The sequence below is a fragment of the Dendrobates tinctorius genome, unplaced genomic scaffold (assembly GCF_039654945.1).
Source record: "Dendrobates tinctorius isolate UK_male_01 unplaced genomic scaffold, ASM3965494v1 ptg000084l, whole genome shotgun sequence".
NCBI lineage: Eukaryota > Metazoa > Chordata > Amphibia > Anura > Dendrobatidae > Dendrobates > Dendrobates tinctorius.
The window spans coordinates 15,689,752-15,710,741 of NW_027361752.1; the positions used below are offsets into that span (position 1 = coordinate 15,689,752).

At 43.2% G+C, this 20,990-nt stretch overlaps 1 protein-coding gene across 2 annotated transcripts in view; it reads left to right on the forward strand.

Moving 5' to 3' along the window:
• GBE1 (1,4-alpha-glucan branching enzyme 1) overlaps positions 1–20,990 on the forward strand; it is a 237,574-nt gene that overhangs the window by 153,949 nt on the left and 62,635 nt on the right. For both annotated transcript variants that reach the window (XM_073584450.1, XM_073584449.1), the window contains exons 9-12: positions 6,394–6,509; positions 8,516–8,643; positions 16,474–16,572; positions 16,710–16,820. In XM_073584450.1, the coding sequence (XP_073440551.1) occupies positions 6,394–6,509; positions 8,516–8,643; positions 16,474–16,572; positions 16,710–16,820 (454 nt within the window). The remainder of the gene's footprint in view (positions 1–6,393; positions 6,510–8,515; positions 8,644–16,473; positions 16,573–16,709; positions 16,821–20,990) is intronic.

Genomic DNA, 20,990 nt, shown 5'->3' on the forward strand with positions numbered 1-20,990 from the left:
CAGGCACGGATTAAATTTGGAACTCTGCAAAAAGGAAAGGAAGAGGGAGGACTGGCCGCACCAAATCCATGGGTCTATTTCTTGGCAGTACAGGGCCAGCATGTCAGGGGATGGAGAGAGCTCGATTGTGGAGGAGCAGCTCACCGGGTGCTGGTATATGTGACGAGGAGACGCCCACTTATCCAGGGTCTAGAGGATGGTACCTTTAAGAAACTGGGAGCACCATATCCTACCATAGGCATGATTCAGAAGGTATGGGACACCACTAAAAGGATCAGAGTGGTGGATGAGCTGACTAGGTACTCACCGGTGTGGGACAATGAGCATCTGCCGGAACTTAATAAACTGTGTCAAATGGGCAATTGGAAGGCGAAAGGAGTGAGATATGTGTGCCAGCTGCAGAGTGGAACGGACCTGAAGACCTTTGAGACATTGAGAGAGGAATTTGATTTGCCTCCGGTATGGGGGTTTCAATACTATATGCTTCGACATGCTTGGAGGGCACAGTGTAGATTGGGAGCCATGACGGTTCAGGGCGACATTGTACTAGACTTTGTGTATGAAGGGAGGGACGAGGGGAGTTATATCGAGCATATATGATGATCTACTACACTCCTATCTGGGGGACAATCACCCACTGCAAAGAGTAAATGGGAGAGGGAGGTGGGTACCCTCACAACAGAACAATGGGAGGCTATTCTTGAATATGTCCCGAAGATCTCTAAGCGAGCAGGCACGGCTCTCCCAATTATATGTAATACATAGAACATACAAAACACCGCTGGTCCTATTCAAGGCGGGCTTGAGGGGAGACTCTAGCTTCCCTAGATGTGGCACAGACCAGGCCGGACTGTTACATATGTTATGGTCGTGTCCGCGGCTGGTGGCATACTGGCTGGTCGTTATCAACAAAATTGAGAGAGCTTATGCATGTACGCTCGACAGGAATCCAGTGCTGTGTGTTTTGGGGGAGGTGGATGGGATACCTGTCTCAGAACATTACAAAGTGGCAATAGCGAGGTTGCTGTATGTGGCACACAAACTAATAGCACGAAAATGTAAGGATTCGGAACCCCCCACTAGGAGGGAATTTATTGCTCAGACACGTACGGTAATGCATTTAGAGGAAAGCATTTACAGGTGAAGGCATGGTGAAAGAACTTTCGAAAAAATATGGTCCGCCTGGATGGCGGTGATATGATTGCTAAGACTCTCAAGTATACCCGGCATAAGGAGTATTGGGGGAGGGGGGGATAGCTTTGATTGTATTATTACAAGATATGTGAATTTTTACATGTATATTGATATCCACTGTTTATTATTTAAAATCTTTTGAAACCTAAATAAAAATAACTGGTTTAAAAAAAAAAAAAAATTGCTCTGTTCACAGAATGATTACCAGTTTTGGGCTAGGCTGACACCGCAATTTCATAGTTGTGCTAGATTTAATGGGTGCGCTCATCCTCCTTAGCACACTGCTCCTCTGCTTCCCAGCTTCCTGCTTTCCAAAGGAAGGGACACTATGGAAGATTGATGGGTCAGACCGGTGACTGTCTGCAGCATGGCAGTAGTGGTTGGACACTGAAGCTGTCCAAGTCTAACGACCTGGACGGCTTCAGGGCTTGTTCACATGACCATATTTTTGGCTTGAGTGCTGTCTGTTTTTAATAAAAAAAAAAAAAAAACACACTCAGACCAGTGATATTCAGTAAGCCAGTGCTGATGAGTGTTTTGTTTTTTTTTTTTTTCCATTGACCAAATATGAGTGAAAAAAAATTGCCGCAAGCACTAGTTTCTTCCACAAATTGGATGAATCACGCATTGAAGTCTATGGATGTGCAAAAAAAAATCGGGGGCCATGTGCATTACGTTTATTTTCTGTGGATACACTACAATTCTTTAACATGGGAAACTGTAATTGGTCTTGTAAATGATTAAAAGCTGCTGAAAAAAAAGATTCTATATGGATGGCAAGTGATAAAAAAAAGTAAGGTTTCTGGTTAAAACACCCAATTATTATTATTATTTTTTTTTTTTTAAATATGGTCCTGTGAACCTATCCTCAGAGCGGAGCTTGCTCTCCGACACTAAGAATGAATATTGTGAGGTGGCAGGAAACTATAGATAAAGAACGAGGAGGAATGCGGCACTGTCATCCAGTGATTAAACAAAAATTCAGACTTTATTGAAAATACATAAACCCTTGGAATCCAATTTGCATGTTAAAATCTGACCCGTTTCTGGCACACCCTGGCACCTTTAATCATAGGATGTAAAACAGAATCTTGAGTAAACTATTTAAAGAAGTCCAAACCAATCGGGACATAGGACCGAATCGCTGTTTTCTCTGCTGCAGATCGAACAGTTTTTTGAATGATGAGCTCTATATAACACCACCCACACCTGATTCATTTCTGCCTATGCACAGTAGAAGTATATTTAATGCCAACTTTTGGACTGGCACATCTCTTAGCTAATAATTGTAGCTGTTTCTGGACCACCATAGTGCCTTGCGATGCGTTGTGGCTTTTCTCAGATGTTGCATTTTACGTCACATTTTACTTCAGTAGAAGTTGAGCTGCAGTCCCCAACAATGGCCACTACGTAGCTAATGGAGCTGTGCTATTTTCACTTTATCCTACATACTGTCAACTTCCATCTTCCACATTTTCCTATTGATCTGATATCTATGTCCTATCCTAAGGTAGATCTTCAGTGTCTTAGGGTACCGTTACACCTAGCGATGGACCAGCGATCCCGACCAGAGATATGACGCAGTCAGGATCGCTGGTGCATCGCTAGGTGGTCGCTAGTGAGCTGCTACACAGGCAGATCTCACCAGCGACATCGCTGGGGACGGGGATCGCTACTCACCTGTCAGACGCGGCGATCCTGCGTCCTCCCGCCCGGCTCCACGCGTCGCTCGTCGGCGCCACAGGAAGCGCCGCAGGAAGTGGACGACGAGGAATGATCCAGGATGTTCCCAGACAACCGTACTTACACTTGTCATCCACCCGCATCTTCCTCTGTTGCTCAATTCTTTTGAACCCAACTTATTTTCTCCAGTTTTTAGTGAGAGTGAATGACTTGAGCACATCCATCTTTTGTTTTCCATATTGGTCACTTTTTCTGCAACACTTTATCTATTTGCAAACTTTATTTTCTTACTATCTACAAACTAGGTTGGTAAATTCATAATGTGACTGTAAACCGTGTGGAATTTTCATCTATGTACTAATAATGTACCAGATTTCTGTTGTAGAAATGCTAAATATTCCGATTTGTAGACAGCGAGGAATCTGTCAGCCGGGAATTATATTACCCACTATGAGCACAAACTATTGCATTGTCACGTTATAGCTACGGCACTTCTATTAGACTGAATGTCACCTTGCCTTTTAGCGTCTTATTAATTAATATTCTAGGAAAGAGAAGCTAATCGCTGGTGGGGAACAGATTTTGCAAACAGATTATCACTGTATAAAACATAATATTCCTTTCTCTTTTTTTTTGCAATGCACAGCCTGTTCAAGATTTACCTTTTAACTTCCCCACTTTAAATGGTTATCTCCAGTATTAAGCCCATGGCAATATGGTGCTACGTGTCGATTGGCGAAACACTTAAATTATAAAAAAAAAAAAAAAAAAGTAATTGTTTTATAAGAAGCATCTTTCAAGCAACAATATGCCCACACGTTTCACAGAGCACCTCACAAAGTACTATGACATTTGGGAAATGAAAGTGAAAACCTCAGAGAATCTGTCAAGGTTGGAAATGCCAGAATGAACATTAATTAAACTCCGGTTAGGAGAAAAATGGAGAAGTTAAGTTAGTCAAGGATAGCAAACAATTGCTGTCTAAAGGGGGGAGGGGGAACATCCATAAAAACTAAACACATAGTTGTACTGATGGTGGTTCTTGTGATGTATTCTTGTCAGTACTCCTTTAGAAAAAACATTCACGGCCCTTGGGATTGGTTCAGTATGGCAATATGGCCTTTGGGCCCAAAACTGTTGTGCACATTGACGGTGCTTTCCTACAGAATTTTGCCGGTCAAAGGTTGACTATTTTGTCATGGGCTACAGGGCAATTACCTCTGCCATGGAGGGTTAATACCCCCAAACACCTTAGACTAAAGTCAGGAGAGAGTGACTGTATGAAGGCCTTCTGACTTTCTCTTGATGTTGGAGGAGAAAGTTGGATGCTGCCTGTTGGATTTCCATCGGTTGAGCCATTCGTTCTGTTGGCATTTAAGCTGTAGCTGGAAGAGTCGTGCTGCCATTCTCTCATAGACTAGATATCGCTTGGCCGAGCGGCGCCTTCCTGTATCTGAAGTGAGATGGCCAAGTAAGTGACTTCAGCATCCTATAGTGATCAACTATATCATGCTTTGCTTATTTGGCACAATAATATTTTGCATTGCTTTACATACATTATCATCACTTCCCCCGATGAGTCTGTCTAAATTCCTTCGGCTTCACGATCATCTATATTTAGTAAATTGGCAAATGAGACCAAGTTGTCTGAAGGTACAGGTATATTTGTCAAATTTGTTATTTTCTGTTTGCATTCATGGCTGCAAATTCTCCCATCGCACATACTGACATGGCCCTAAACATTAATGGGCATACATTTTCCAAATAGCTGTCCTGTTATCATATGTTTGAAAGATACATTAGGAGCTCATTTATCTTGAAAACAAATCTACAATTTTCGGTCCAGGTGTATGAAAAATATACTTACCGTATATAGTTATTTGGCATTCTCCTATCCCACAGCGCTTTACATACATTATCGCAGTTCACATTAGGGCTCACAATCTGAATTCCCTATGAGTAGGTCTATGGAGTGTGGTAGGAAACCGGAGAACCCAAAGGAAGCCCACTCAAGCACTTGGTGGGATTTGAACCCAGGACCACAGCACTACAAGGGTAACCACTGAGCCGCGTTATTTAAAATGGCATCCGTGAATCTAGAAACTGCAGCCATGTTTTGACCTTTTAGTATAGATCTGGTTCTCTGTCTGCTTGACTACTGTTTCTGTATTTGTGATGCCATGATAAAGAAAGTTGATCATAATAGGATGATAAAATCACTTGTTTTTTTCTTGGATTTTGCTTGGTCCTCTCATTTACCGTTTATGTATCTTTATGGTATTTGAAGCATGGTGCTTTCTGAACACCACTATTCAAGTAAGAAATCTGCCAAACGATTATTTGGCTATCCGCTATCTAAGTTGTACTAGGTTACACCTTTTGACTGTAGGAAAAAGAATATGTATACTGGAAGATGAGGGTGGTCACCTTGGATGAGTTTGTTGATCAGCCCTTTCCTCTTCAGCCATGTACCTAACTGAACAGACCCATATACGAGCGAAGCAGAGTCTCCATTGTTTTCAGTGGGTAAAGCGGCCATTCTGAATTAATGATCATGTGTCCCAAAACCCTCTCCTGCTAAATAGTGAGGGTCCAAGAAGTGTTAAACACTCCAGGGCACATCCTGTTGATATGCTATTATAAGGAATCTGTCAGTATGATTTCACACACCAAACTATTTATATGCAAATGTAGCTCATTCAATGAGAAATCCAGCAATACCTTTACAGGAGCAGTCTGTTCTTCTATTGTTGAGAAATTGGAATTTGAATTGATGTGCAAATGAGGCAGAAGGGCTATAGTAGATCTGTAGCCTCTGCCAGTCCAGCTCTATTTCCTGAACAGCACCGCCTCCTCTTTGCTAGACTTTTTTTTTTTTTGTGTGTGTGTGTGTGTGTGAAGTCTCACAACATAGAGACAGTCAGTCAAGTAGGAGGATGCGGTGCCGAGCAGAGAACAGAGCTGGAGTGATGCAGGCTTCAGATCTACCAGTAGCTCTTTAGCCTCATTCGCATATCAATTCAAATGCCGTTTTCTCAGTAATGTCAGTAATGGAGGAGGTGGAATGAACTGGCCATGTCTATGAAAAGAGTTCCATGCACGTAATAAATAGATTTGGAGAGGGGGGAAATCATGCTGACAGGTTCCTTTTTAATGTATAAAATTGTAATATTCATTTTATGCACATTTTTCTGAGTTTATTTCTACACTTATGCCTATAAAATACATTTTGTTGGCATCGCATCCATTGTTTTAACAACTTTTAGATGTTCGCAGTGATTGCTGTTCTGAATTTTAAGCTGGCCATATATGTTAGGCAAGAGTTGGCAGAAACTGAGGTTCCATATAATGTGTATACGGTACATTTATTATTTTCTATTGTAAAAATATTCTGGAAGAAATAACACCTTTGTATGGCAAATATTTTTCTTTTGGGTACAGTTTAAAAACTAATCTAAAACTTCCTTATTGTGCAACCAAACAAATTCTAAAATATATGTACATTTTTTCTTAAAGCTGGGAGGTGTTAAGATTCTTGCTCTCCAATTTGCGATGGTGGATTGATGAATATGGTTTTGACGGTTTTCGTTTTGATGGTGTCACATCGATGCTTTACCATCACCACGGAATAGGTAAGTAGATTTCTTGGACTTCTTTTTTTGCTCATTTTGTAAGTTAAAAGGAAATTTAAAAGGTGTATACTGCCCAAACCAAAGCAATGTATACTTCACAGTGAAATACAGCGGGCAGGCGTTAAGGATTTCTCCGCCCCCACTTCAGTATCAGGAGTTCTTTGGGACTTGCTCTTCGTTGTGATGTCCAAACAGACTCGTCTGTAAACTAAAATATCTAATACGTTGAGATATTGTAATCCCGCTCCATGTTACGTATTCTGGATGTGTTGCTGCTTGGTAAAGCTCATGACTGAATTGTGCAGCATTAGCGATGTCTCAATATTAAAATGCCCATAGCCACTTATGACTAACATGTCTGGTTGCTACTTGAAAATTTCCATTAAATGGTACTGTATCGCCACATAGCCAAGAATATTACAGCACTGCCTGAGCAGAAATTTGCTAATATAGTAAATTCTTATTTTCCCTTCAGGCCACATAACATTGAGCTCTCTTCATGGGTAATTTATTTTCTACAACTTGTATGGCCGCCTACAGTCTAAATTATAGAAAGGTCCTTACCTAGTAGTAGAGGAAGAAATCGGTTCAGGGATACATTATGTATTTTGGTAAATATTTTGGCTGGTACCTTGTCTGGGCATTCTGGCTGCCACTGTTTTTTTGGGACTGTTATTTAGGACACTCTTCTGAGGAATAAACGGGTTAAATCCTGCGCTGCCAGATGGAGAGTCGTAGATGGATGGAGCCACAAACTTGATGGCGTACGAATGTAGTTATAAACATTCAAACTCGATCAAGTTTCTGTCTCCACCCAACAACAACTCTTCATCTGTCAGAGTATGATTAAACCCATTTTTTTCCTCCGCGTTTATCCTCTTGTGGGTCTGCGGCAGCCTTTTTCAAGCATTATCTGGGGTTGTGGATGCACAACCTAAACCATGTGAGCAATTTCCTCATCCCTTCCATAGCATTTCTTCCCAGATGAAACGCTATTTTGCGCTATTGTCTTTGCAGACTATTTACACTACAGAATTTGGGACATTCTGGTAGTTATTATTGGTTTTGTTTAAACATTTTTCCTTGGTGGTCTCATTACAGCCTCCATTGTATGAGAGCTAGTAATATACAATCACAAGACACCCAGTAAACAGCTGATTTCACCATTGTAGGTCACAGTCAGTCATTTCCTCTTCAATAGCCGTCCACAAAATATATAGACAACTCAAGTTCCCCATAGAGAATAGCCAGCGCTCATTGCTAGTTTTCCACTTTTTTACATTGAGAGGATTCCTTAGCTGTACAATAGAGATGATCAAAAAAGATTTGTTGGATCCAGTAGTCCGTGGCCATCAGACCAAAGCCGTTTCAAACCACCTCCTATCTACTGGCATCCCTGGTACCACTTTTGATTACTAGACCTTGTGCCACATCTTCTTGGCTTCGTGCCACAGTGATGACGCTAGGCTTACGAATCAGAAAAGTTACTGCAGATGTTGGCAAATAGAGTTTTGGAGGACTCTGGTCCTGGTCTAGCCATGGACTATCAACGCTGCTGGACTAGGGTCTTGCAATATTTTTTTGCTCATTTCTACTGTATACTGAATTTTTTGAATGACTATATGTCTTAAACTTAAGGCTTTCATACCCATTAAACTGCTGTCCGCTTAATCCGCTGATATCTGCAGGATTGATCAGCAGTCTAATGTGTATTGTGGTTTTCTCCATCTTCCCTGATATCCAGGAAAAGAAGGATCTGACACTTTGGATTACCAAAGACAGATCCCTATGTTCTTTTCCAGATGAGTGAGGCAGCTGCTCTCTCACAAAGGCCACCAGAACTCTTTGGTAGAGTCTGGAGAAAAGATGGAGTAGGCCAAGTTATTGTTTGACTGACGGCCAAAGTCTAGGGGGAGCTTTATTCATAGCAGCTAATTTGAACAGACACTTGGGAACATAACATTTTTACTTTTGACCCCTCCTTTTTTTTTTTTTTTTTTTTTTAGGAAGCGGATTCTCTGGTGATTACAATGAATATTTCGGCTTACAAGTGGATGAAGACTCCCTTGTCTACCTCATGCTAGCAAATCATATGATCCATTCCCTGTACCCAGACTGCATTACAATTGCCGAGGTAGTTAACATTTCTGTTTCCACTTGATTTTATTGAATGAGAGTTTTGGAAATGAGTGTGGAGACAAATATTGATTCTGTGCCAAGTAACGAATGTGTTTGTGTGCTCGTGTAATCCTGTACAGATGCCAACCCTTTTAAACAAATTTCAATACAGAACTCTGTAATACAGTTTTAATGGTTTGATTTTGCTGTAAAAGAACATGTTTAATGCCATCACAAAACTGGCGGATAGGGTTCGATTTCTTCACACAAATCTGACATTTTACATTGTTTAACATATAATTGAGCGTGAGCAGAATTGTGACATTTTAAGACCTTGATGTATTGTACCTGGAACTCCAAAGGCTTTGTATTTGCTAACTGAATTTAATTAAAACCGGAGTGACTTCAGCTATACAGGTACATAGAGAAAACACTCTAAGGCTGCTGATGAACGCATACAGTCAACGATTTTTATTATACATTGCCAACATATTTTTCCGAGCAGTACAGATGACATTATCACTCATTGTCCCCATTGAGGCTCAGTCTAAATTTCTTACTAGTATGTATTTTGGAATGTGGGAGGAAACAAGAATTCCCAGAGGAAAGATAAGGAGAACATACAAAACCCATGCTGATATAGTCCTTGATCAAAGTTAGGGTACCGTTACACTTAACAATGCACCAGCGATCCCGACAACGATATGGATCGCTGGTGCATCGCTAAGTGGTCGCTAGTGAGCTGCCACACAGGCAGATCTCCCCAGCGACATAGCAGGGGTCGGGGGTCGCTACTTACCTGTCAGACGCGGCGATCCTGACGTCCTCCCGCCCGCGTCCACGCGTCGCTCGTCGGCGCCACAGGAAGCGCCCGACGAGAAATGATCCAGGACGTTCTCGCGCGACCAGCAATGAGCAGCGGGGGAGCCGGTCGGAGGTAAGTATCAGACACAGCTATATCGCTAGCAATATCGCTATAATGTCACAAAACCAGTGACGTTACAGCGATATTGCTAGCGATATCGCTATGTGTAACGGGGTTGTTAAACTCCAGACCCCTGACAGGGTACAAGTGCTGACCACAGAGCCTCTTTGTTCTGTCCGTTTCTATCTTGGCAAGTTATCACCTATCCAATGCTGAGCCCCTTGCTCATCTTTAGAACTGGACTCTCAAATTTCTAGTTGGATTCTTGTGTTGACTGCTCATGTTCTCCACTGCTCCTTTTTATGGTCTACTGGATTGGTGGAGATAGCAAAGGGCTGCACTTGGCTATCTTCGGCAGTCTTTTAGATAATCAATGGAATGATTATCGAATGCCTATCCACATTTGGTAGAAAACTTATTGGCCAAAGCTCCAATATAAAGGTAAGCTGAACAGAGCCATGTGAAGAAGAGATGCTGTCATGAAAAAAAAAAGGAGCATACCAGGAATTCAGTTTCCAATCTGTAATTTTTTGGTAAACTTCTTCATAAATGATATGTCTATAGAGTTGAGCGACTTTGGTCGGATCAGGTTTCATGAAGCAAAATTTGAGTTGGATTAAACTGGTCCGACTAGGGCAAAAAAAAGTCGGAGTTTCATCCGAAACCCGACCCCAATGCAATTCAATGGGGAATAAAAGTCGGCATTGAGTGGATGAATGTCATCCGCTCAATGCCGACTTTTATTTCCCATTGACTTGCATTGGGGTCGGATTTCGGATGAAACTCCGACTTTTTTTGCCCTAATCGGACCAGTTTCATCCGACTCAAATTTTGTTTCATGAAACCTGATCCGACCAAAGTCGCTCAACTCTATATGTCTACCATGTCAAATTGGCCATATAGAAATGAAGGAATCTACTCGAGAATTTAATTTTTTGGCGAATCTGTTCTGGAAAATCCAGCAAAATGTGGGCTCTTAAAGATGACATTTTGCTTTATTATTTGGGGCCAATAAAGGATTGAAAAATAATTCCTGTGCTCTACATTACTTCTCCACATACTACAGGTCCACCGGTCGACGCTATCTTCTTTTTTGGTACGTCTTTAATTCATTTTGCCCAATGACATTGTACCCCATGTGACCTCATACAATGCACATGAAAGATGTGCATCACACCGTATGTGAAGCACTGTGGACCAGTGAATAGACAACCTGGCCGAAAGGAAGATAGTGGAGTCAATAGGAGGACCATCATGGTGTTACAGTTAGGAAGGGCCAATGAGAGGTGAGTATAAGATTTCTATTGATTATTTTAATTTTAAACCCTTTTACAAGTCAATTCACATCATGATGATGATAAAAATGTTTCCTGAATTAAGCAAATCTGCTCAAATAGAATTTTTGGAGATGTGCTCAACTCCATGTCCACTTTCTGTATTGACACCAGCATCATAGAGTCCCATCATAAAGAGGACATTAGGGCTATGCTGGATATGTTTTGGACAATCATATTAATTTACAATATGGCCAGCCTGGTTTCCAGTATTTCTAATGCCAATATTAGCGCTGCTTTTGGAAATATTGTGTTCAAAATGTGGGAATCCCTGATGGCAACCAAAACAAGTGGTAATTTGAACAGAAGCTAAATTTGTGGGGTAAGTAGTGAAGTCCTTGCCCAGTGTGAGTCCGACAATTGATACAGACGTAAACTGTATACAGAGCTACACGGCTCGGTACACTGTTAGTTGACTGCTCTTGGAGGTGAGAACAGCTTATTGTTCGGTGTTGTTTTAACATATGGAGTGTCCATATTCCTATTTTCACTTGGACTACTGTACAGTTCCGGGCGCCTGTGTGATGCAATTGTCAACTCCTGGAACACTATTGTCTGTAATATTATTCACTGCAAGAGAATGTCAGGATATCCAAAACTAAGTGAAGTATGAGGGAGAAACAGGATGTGCAGCAATTTATCCTTGCTTGAGACTGTGTAGAAGTCTCAGGATGGTGCTTTGTAGGAGGAGTGGCAGGCATTGAGGATGGTATTGAGTGAGTTCTGGGAGAGGGAGAACTGGTATGAGGTTCAGGTTGCAACCATAACAAGCCACAAGGATGGCTGCAGGGGGCTGACTGGGCGATATAAAAGCAAAAAGGTAAGCGCTAGGTGCTCGCTTTGCTTTGTACTCACCCTGCAGTATATGTGTGAAGTTTTTCTTAATGTATACTGTAGAGCAGAGGCCACCATTCATCAGATGAAGGCAAAAAGTGTGTCCATCATATGGCCTAAAGAACTCAGTTTTGCATACTGTATTCTTATATAGAGGACTACTGTATGGAAATCTACAGTGGGTTCTTGGGTGGATGGATGCATTGCCATCAGTTCTGACAGTGACTATTGGGAGCAGGCATCCTGAGCTAATGCGCCTGACGGGGTGCCCAGACGTAATGTGTACCAAGTGCAACACTGGTGTTTGGGGGCTTATTACAGGGGCAGCCAGATCAATTTTTTTTTGTACATATCAAACCTCTTTAAACTGAATTGTGGAAAGAAGCAGCTTTTCCTAGAATAACACAGTACATATAATCTTTTCCAGTAGTTACATTGGAAACATCCAGCCCCCTCCCCCTCTGGATTTGTCCTTGATAAATAGCCAATGTAGAAAGACAATAAGCACAGATTTGAAAATATTGCTCAGCCTGCTTGTGACTCTAACATTTTAATTTTAGCATGCTGCGTAAGATAGTCTAATGTCTGAAATCAATGGTCATTGAAATAACCTTGTTTCCTACTGCTACGGATTTGCAAAAGAGAAACAAAAAATTGGAAAGTGTTTCCTTGCTCTTGCTGTGCAGGCAGGCATTATTACTTTTCTGCAAACTAGTCTTTTGGGGGAAATTACGTATCTGTACATGCCTCCTATTGAATTCATATGCCTAGCTACAAGCTGAATGCAATCAAAGAATTGCTGAATGATGGCTACTTTATGGGATTAATGTAGAACACACAGAGCTGTGTGATTTGTTTTCGATGTCTATGTTAAGTATCAGACCAGTATCGTGAATATCGTACATCACAGTGGAACATAGGCACACGATTAACTTTTACTGCAGGTTAGACATGCTTTGTTTGTCAATATGGCCTGTGCTTTAGCTTCTACTACTTCTACTTTTAGCTTGTGTACCCTGCGCCTTTGCTAGAACACCCTATTTCACGCTCTTCTTTATATTGGTTTCTAGAGAGTATAACCATTATGGTACTTAAACCTTTCTTGTGTAACTATGTAGGTAACAAACTCAGACTCCAAACTCCTGTTTCCATTCTTCTTGAACTTTGGTCAGCCTTTTTGGGCGATTACAAAGGACAACCTAGTGTTATCTTTCTCCACTACTTCCTAGATATTCCTTTAAAGGGAATCTGTTACCCCATTTTATCCCTATCAGCTGCTGGCACCGCCATCAGGGGCTTATCTACAGCATTCTGTAATGCTCTAGGTAAGCCCCCGATGTAACCTGAAAGAGAAGAAAAACGAGTTAGATTATACTCACCCCAGCGTCCGGTCGGATGGGTGTCGCGGTCCGATCCTGCGCCTCCCATCTTCTAGCGATGACCTCCTCCTTCTTTCTTCTGCGGCTCCTGCGTATGCGTACTTTCTCTGCCCTGTTGAGGGCAGAGTAAAGTACTGCAGTACACAGGCGCTGGACCTATCTGACCTTTCCCGGTGCCTGTGCACTGCACTACTTTACTCTGCCCTCAACAGGGCAGAGAAAGTACGCATGCGCAGGAGCCGAGGGAGAAGCAATAAGGGGGACGACATCGTATGAAGATGGGAAGCACCGGACCGACACCCACCGCATCCGACAACGCCCCCCAGTGAGTATAATCTAACTTGTTTTTCTTATCTTTCAGGTTTCATTATCTACAGCATTACAGAATGCTGTAGATAAGTCCCTGATGGCAATTCCGGCAGCTCATAGGGCTAAAAATAGGTGACAGATTCCCTTTAAGCCAGACATGGGAGTTTCATACAATTAAAGTAACCTGCAGTAGACGACTTAAACTTAAAGTGACCCTGTCATCAGGATTTTGCTAAGTAAACTACAGACACTGTCAGGTTGGCGGTGTTACACTGATTAAAATAATACCTTGGTTGAAGAAATCCGTCTCGTGGTTCTTGTTTAATCTGTGTTTGCAGTTTTGAGTTAATGAAATGCTCGTGTTCCAGGGCGGGCCTGTGGGTGGGTCTTTTTTTTTTTTTTTTTTGTCCTCTGGCCTCATCACCATCATCATCATTCTGGGCTTAAATGACAGGTCACTGTCCCTTTAGTGAACTGCCTCCAATTTTAAATACTGTACATTTAATATTCTGTTCTTCAAAAAAAAAAAATTTTGCTTCAACAAAATGGCGGCGACCCATGCGCAGTAGCATCTATCGGCAAGCGATTCTCTCAATCTGCTCGTCTGCCGCCCACTGTGTTCCAAGGACCAGTGCGGTAGTGTGCGCAAGAGGAAATCATCGCTGCTAAACATAGCAACGCTTCCGCACTTGTCCCTGGAACACATTAGGCGGCGGATGCGCAGATTGAGCGCATCGCTTGTCGATAGATGCTACTGCTCTTGCACCGGCGCCATTTTGCTAAAGCTAAATTTTTTTTTCTTTAAGACCTGAATATTAAATGCGTAGGCACAGTATTTAAAATAGGAGGCAGGTCTCTGAAGGTTAAGTGACCTGTCATTTAAGCTCAGAATGATGATGATGAGGCCAGAGCAGCAAAAAAAAAACCTATCCACAGTCCTGACCCGGAAGCACGAGCATCTCATTAATCTGTATTTGCAGTTTTGAGTTGAATAAGAAACACAAGACTGCTTTCTTAAACCCAGCTATCCTTTTAATCAGTGTAAGAACGCCAACCTGACACTGTCTGTAGTTTACTTGGCAAAATCCAGGTCACAGGTTTGCTTTAAATTGTTTTAATGTAGCCATACTCTTATACAAATATTGACCAAATTTGTAAATTTTAGCAGGATTTTTGATGTTTTAATGTTTTTCCTCCCTGACATCTGCCTCTGACGAAATGAGAAATTAAAATTGGGCATTTGATTTTTAATGTGTCAATCGCACTGTTGTTGAGGGAGATAATTCATTGGTGAAGGTGTCTTTAGAGTGGTTCATGCTACTATCCTTATTAGAAACTACATGCATTTTTATAGTTGGGTTTGGAGAAATAGCGGTCTCTGATGACGATCTGATGAGTAAGGCCAGCCTTTCCGTAGAGTAATAACAAGGTAAGGTCCATACAAGCGTATTTTAGGGTCTGTATACAGAACACAATGCCATAGGTGAAGGTAAAATTGCAGCCACATTAGCAATATGTAAGGCTGTAATGTTTGGTTACGAGACCCGCTGTCAGAAGGCATCGTGGCCCATAAAGAAATCGCAATATACACTCATGCTTCTGGTCTTGCTGAATGTCACCATGCCAAGTCCCCATCTAACTTTTTGCTAAGGTGCCTTCACCAAACCCTCCCATCCTGCTTTAAAGGGGTTGTCTACTGCTTTTAAAAGCCTTCTCAATAGGGTCAAGTGGTACTTCAAAATTTGAGAAAACAAGCTCGTCTCCTTCGGTCTGCCATTAGTGTTCCCCCACCGATCTCCTGCCTCCCTCTTCTAGGGAAACCTCATCGGGTGACTTGTTTCATTTTATTTATTTTTTTTTAAAGGGGTATGCCCATCTCCAAGATTCTATACCAATAAGTAGTAGGTGTAATAATAACAATGTTAGGAAATACCTCCAATTAGAAATGTGTACTTTTTATGATTCGTCATGTCTCTTTCCTCGTGTGGAGGCATTTGCAGGACCTTAGGTATCCATGATTGGGAATACCCCTTTTAAGTATCTTCGGCCCATTGAGAAAGCTCTTAAAAGCAGTGGAGCATTGATCGTCCTCTAGTTTTAGAAGAAATGGTTCAGTTTTTAATTAGCTACTTACCAAAAAAATACCCATATAAATGGAAATACTTTGATCCTTGTAGTTGTCAATTGGAAAACTTGTTTTATTGTAACCACATGTAATGTTCACCCCTCCTCTCAAAATCCTAGTTTAAGTACCGTAAAATTAAATTTTTTGAATGATTGTGATTGCTGTGATTTTGACATCATGTTTGCTGTCTGCTCTTTATAGTACAACAGAGACAGGTGCTACTGCTGCAGTTCACCGAAAACGGGATTACAACCAATACCATCTGAGTAACACAAGTGTACAAATTACTAAATGCTTCGTAATCCCTAAAATAAAATCTATATATATTGGAAATGGGAAGAAATACTAAGAAATATCATTTGTTCAGATTTTTTTTTTTCTGGCTGAAATATTTTTGTGAAAAATGGTACATTTAAAAAGAAAAAAAAAAAAAGTTTGTTTTAAGTTCACTAATGGTTAAAAATGTTTATTGCTTGTAAAAGGTGACGCTATAGAGTTGAAGTGCTCTTTCTCTCTGAAGAGGCAATTTGCATTGTAAAAGCAAGCAACTTGGCGATTAACTTACTCAGTTTTCTTGTTCATCGGATTGCTGAAGCTCATCATGCGGCCAGCTTTAGTGCCTCCGATCTCTCGATGCTGCAGAGATAAATTAGCCTCTGCTCGTAGCGTTGTATCTTGCACAGTTTGGGCGAGCGGCGCAGTTATGCTGCTGGTCAGAATTTGCTATCGGGAACGCGCTGCCCCCCGGCAAACAGGAAGCCAGGAGGTTTGGGAGCAAGTGTGCTCCTGAAATTGAAATGTGAGAAAATCGGTACTTTTCAAAGTAGATGTAATGTATTTGGGATGTATAAAAAGTTTAAAAATGATATTTCTCAATCTTTTTTTTCCTTTTTTTTTTTTTTTATGACATTGAATGAGTTTGTTCTCGTCTCCTTTCTAGGACGTGTCTGGGATGCCAGCTCTCTGCTGTCCTGTTACACAAGGTGGCGGGGGATTTGACTACCGACTAGCCATGGCTGTGCCCGATAAGTGGATTCAGGTATATATAAAAGTTCTTTTCTCCAGGACCATCCAGCTAAACGTTATACAATGGACATGCCTTCAGAAATCGAGCAGTAATGTGATGGGAATGCTTTCTCCTCCAAAAGACGTGTGTTCACTTAATTTTTATTGCAGATCCTGAAAGAATTCAAGGATGAAGATTGGAACATGGGGAACATCGTTCACACCCTGACCAACAGAAGATATAATGAAAAGTGCATTGCGTATGCTGAAAGCCATGACCAAGTAATGTATCAGCGACTCAATATAGGAACGTCTCTCAAATGTAATGTTTTTTAATGAAAAATTACTCTTTGGTAAAGGCTGCGTTCACATGAGGGTCAGTAGGCTTTCTACATTCCTCTAATTCAGAACCGACTATCTGCAACTCTGCGTCATTAGGACCAGGAAATGTAAAACTTCTAACAGTGTGTCTGATGCTGGGACCCCCATAGATGTGATTTAGCTCTCGCCTTGATGGCAAGTATTACATTTCTCTGCTGCCGTCAAAGGGAAATTAAGCATTGCACCTTACGGTATTACACGCATGCTCACAATGAATCATAATGCATTAAACAAACCCTCTGCAATACCAGAAGGAAAAGGAATGTCTAAAAGTAATCAATATTTTATTTATACTTCCAAATCGTACAATAAATCAACAATAATAAAAGGATGCCTCATGTCAGAGAACAAGCCAAATTTCGCTAGCCACCCATAGGTTTATTATAAAATAGTCACAATCTAAATGGTTCGATAAACTTGCTGGACTTACTGGGTCATAGCAGCTATTCAATTTTATGTTTCTCGATCGCCTTATTGGGGGACACAGAAACCATGGGTGTATGCTGCTGCCACTAGGAGGCTGACACTATGCAGAAAAAAGTTAGCTCCTCCTCCGCAGTGTACACCCCACCGACAGGAAGTAGGATGATCAGTTTAGCTTAGTGTCAGTAGGAGGTGGACACGGGTCTTTCATTAGACCCTTATCTACCTCAATGTGCGTCGTTCCTTTTCAGGTGCCAGGAGGGATACAGTGTGAAAGGTCACAACTGTACTCCCACAAAGAGACTATGAGTACGGCGTGTACTGCCACCCCGTATCCTCCTATGTCTAGGCGGCAGGACCCAAACCCCTAGCACAGAAGCGTGCTTAGGTGATCCAGACCTGGTCCTGGCCCTTCGTCTCCCACCTACTTGCCCACCAGAGCCTGTTAGTTGGATGAGACGTGACGTCCTGCAACAGGTTTCCGGACGTCTGACACCACAGGGAAAGAGGTAAACGTAAGAAGATAGGTAAAGAAGAGGAAAGCCTATCCCGGGCTGCTCTCCGGCCGCTCATGTGGGAGCTTATTCCCTGCCGAGGTTGGCAACTCCCTCACCTTTCCTCGCCGAGTGCTGTGTGCTCCAGGCTTCCCTCAGCTGGTTCCCTATTCAGCAGTATAGGCGACGGTGGGCAGCAGCCTGCTCTCCTCGGCACGGGGCTTCCCCCCGCACCCGACTACCTTTCTGGGAGGATCCAGGGGATAGTTCCAGATTTTTTCGGGCCGCCCCCGCCCCCCCCCCCCCCCCCCCCCCTTCGGCGGTCTCCTGGGTCTAATCTAGGCCCCGGCTTCAATTGTGGCCTAGTCCGCGGTAGCTCTGCCCCCCGTCCTCTCGTTTTGGGCGGGCTTTTTCCCGCCGTCGCCCCTCAGCCGCTCCCTGCTCCTGGCGCAAGCTCCGCCCTCCGGCCGGCTTCCCTTGTATTTCCTCGCCGCCATCTTACTGCTCCCAGAGCGGACGGTTAGCTCCGCCCCCGTTTACGCTGTGCAGAGTGGAGTTTTGCACAGTGCGACCTTTCTGATGCGGGCAGGTGGGGGCTCTGAGCGGCCATATGGATGTGAGTACTGGGGATGACTATATCCAGCCTGCGGGCAACGCGGTCCTCGTCACCGCACAGTTTTGCTCTCACTTGCAAAATGTGATATGTCCTGAAGCCGTTATTCTGCTCGGCATCCTCCCTGTGTCGGCATCCACCACAGCGGTCGTATTTTCCCAGCGTGGGTCACGGTTAGTATCTTCACCGGACAGGACCAACTGTTTCCTACCTAGCTCCCTTCAGCCGAATCAGGGACATTGCGGAGTATAAGCCCCTCATAGAATAATTAAGCAGGGCCACACTTTCCGTAGGTTCGGTGTTGGAGCAGAGAATCCATCTTGGCAATTGCGTCTCACGTGATAGTCGTACAGTCTCTAGAGCAGTACAGCCACTAACGTAATGGTTTTCTGGAGCCGTACAGTCTCTGAAGTAATTGTACGCTAGAACTGTACAGTCACTGCCGTAATAGTACTCTGGAGTCGTGTAATCTTCTGCCGCACAGCCTCTAGTACATCAGTATGTGTGTTGTCATGGCACACAGAGCCTTGTAGAGCCACGCTGCTGTCTTCTGTGTTTGACGCATGGCGTTGATCTGGTAGAAGGTTTCACGCACACGTTTTCCTCTGATTCTGTCTCGGCTGTTGGGTTTTTCGGCCATTGCACATATGTACCTTGATTTCAGCAGAGCACCACTCAGCCATTGCTTCACACATAAAGGTGCTGGAGCCCTGGCATAGCATCTGCTCCCACATCTACTGCCCACAGGCACTCGCCCTTCCCTTTTTCTGCAGCCCCCTCCGGACGCTGGCTTCATACGGCTCTAAGCAGAACAATGTGCGGCTTCTATCTATTCACGTCTACAGTGTTTAGGCCGGCCTTCCAGCTGGATAGAAGTCCGTGTTACCCGGCAATTGTCCGCTATGGTTCAGTGGATAAAGAAACTGACCACAGCTCGCAGGTCTAGAAGTTGGAACCATAGCACACACAAGAGAGTAGAGTTAGTCTCTTTCTGATCCCAGGCCTTCGGTTCTACCGTCAGAAGAATTGTCTGGTCAGACTCTACTTTTACTACAGACTTCGTGGTACGGCTTACTACACGTGAAGTCGTTATTCTATCTGAGGTAGTCGGGTATCCAGACCTAGACCGCAACACAGATGCCGTTCTTCTGCCTAATGCCGTCAGGTATTCAGACCTAGACAGCTACACAGAAACCGTTATTCTGTCTAATGCCGTCAGGTATCCAGACCTAGACCGCAACACAGAAGCCGTTATTCTGCCTAATGCCGTCAGGTATTCAGACCTAGACCGCAACACAGAAGCCGTTATTCTGCCTAATGCCGTCATTTATCCAGGCCTAGACCGCACCGCAGCACAGAAAGGGCTGTCTCCTATACCCTTCTCCGGGTTCTCTCCACGCTGATTTGTTCACAGGATACTTAGAGCCGATTGCAGCTGTGCTATATCCGCTATACAGGCTTCAAAAGCACCAACTACCAGGTACAGTAGTTCGAACAGCCGTATTACGGTGGAGACGTGCCCGAAGTTCACTGCTTCAGTGGTACTGGTGTTCAGTACCGTATTCAGGTGAGTTAGACGCTCTAGCCTTCAAGTTTCTCTCGTTCTATTGCAGTAGTATTCTATCCCTTATTGAGTACTTGGATGGACCTCTACCAGACATGTTTGTCAATAGATGCCGTCTTTCTGGTAACCCAAACGTACCCGAGGTCCATCTACTACACCGGTCCGGCTCCACTGTCTCATTTTCAGGTGAGTCAGGAGCGTCCTCTCTCGCGTTCCTCGGTGTCTTTTGCAGCCTTTGCCTAAGCTCCCGTCTAATCACCACTCGGGGTGAGGTGTCGGCATTTATTGCGCCTGAACGGCTGCAGCTGCGGTTACAGGTCGCTTCCAGGTGAGTCAAACACACCTTTCAGATGCATATTTCATTTTTAATAACATCTGTGGTTTGTTAACAGTTGAACGTAAGCATTACCATGTTCAGACGGCGCAGGTCTCTATACCACAGAGCGGATCTCGGTAGCAACATAACTGGATACTCCACCTTCAGGTGGGTCACACACTCTCGTGTCAGGTACGGTTGATCATGATTTGTCTGCGGCATGCTCTGGACCCCAAGTGTTACGCCTATCTTTATGTTTGGCCAGTAGTAGTTTACAGGTCCTAGTCTGTCCTAAGGGCCTTCAAGCTACCACAGTGCCTAAGCTACTTATCTGTCGGAACTTACCTATTCTTTCTTACAGACGCCAGGTAAAGCCTCCTGCAGCGCATACATGGGACTTCTGACTGTGACGGGAAAGAGTATCCCACCTCAGACAGGAGTGGGATCTGACTCTGCGCAAGCATCAACCAGGGTAAAAGCTGCTCCAGTCTTGGATCCAAGGATAAGTCTGGTGATCAGGGCTGTGGAGTCGGAGTCGGTGCTCATTTTGGTGGAGTCGGAGTCGGTATAAAATGGACCGACTCCGACTCCTAAAATATATAATAAATTGGGTACAGTAATTCAATGCAGGATGTGCTGAATATTTTTTCATAGGAGTTTG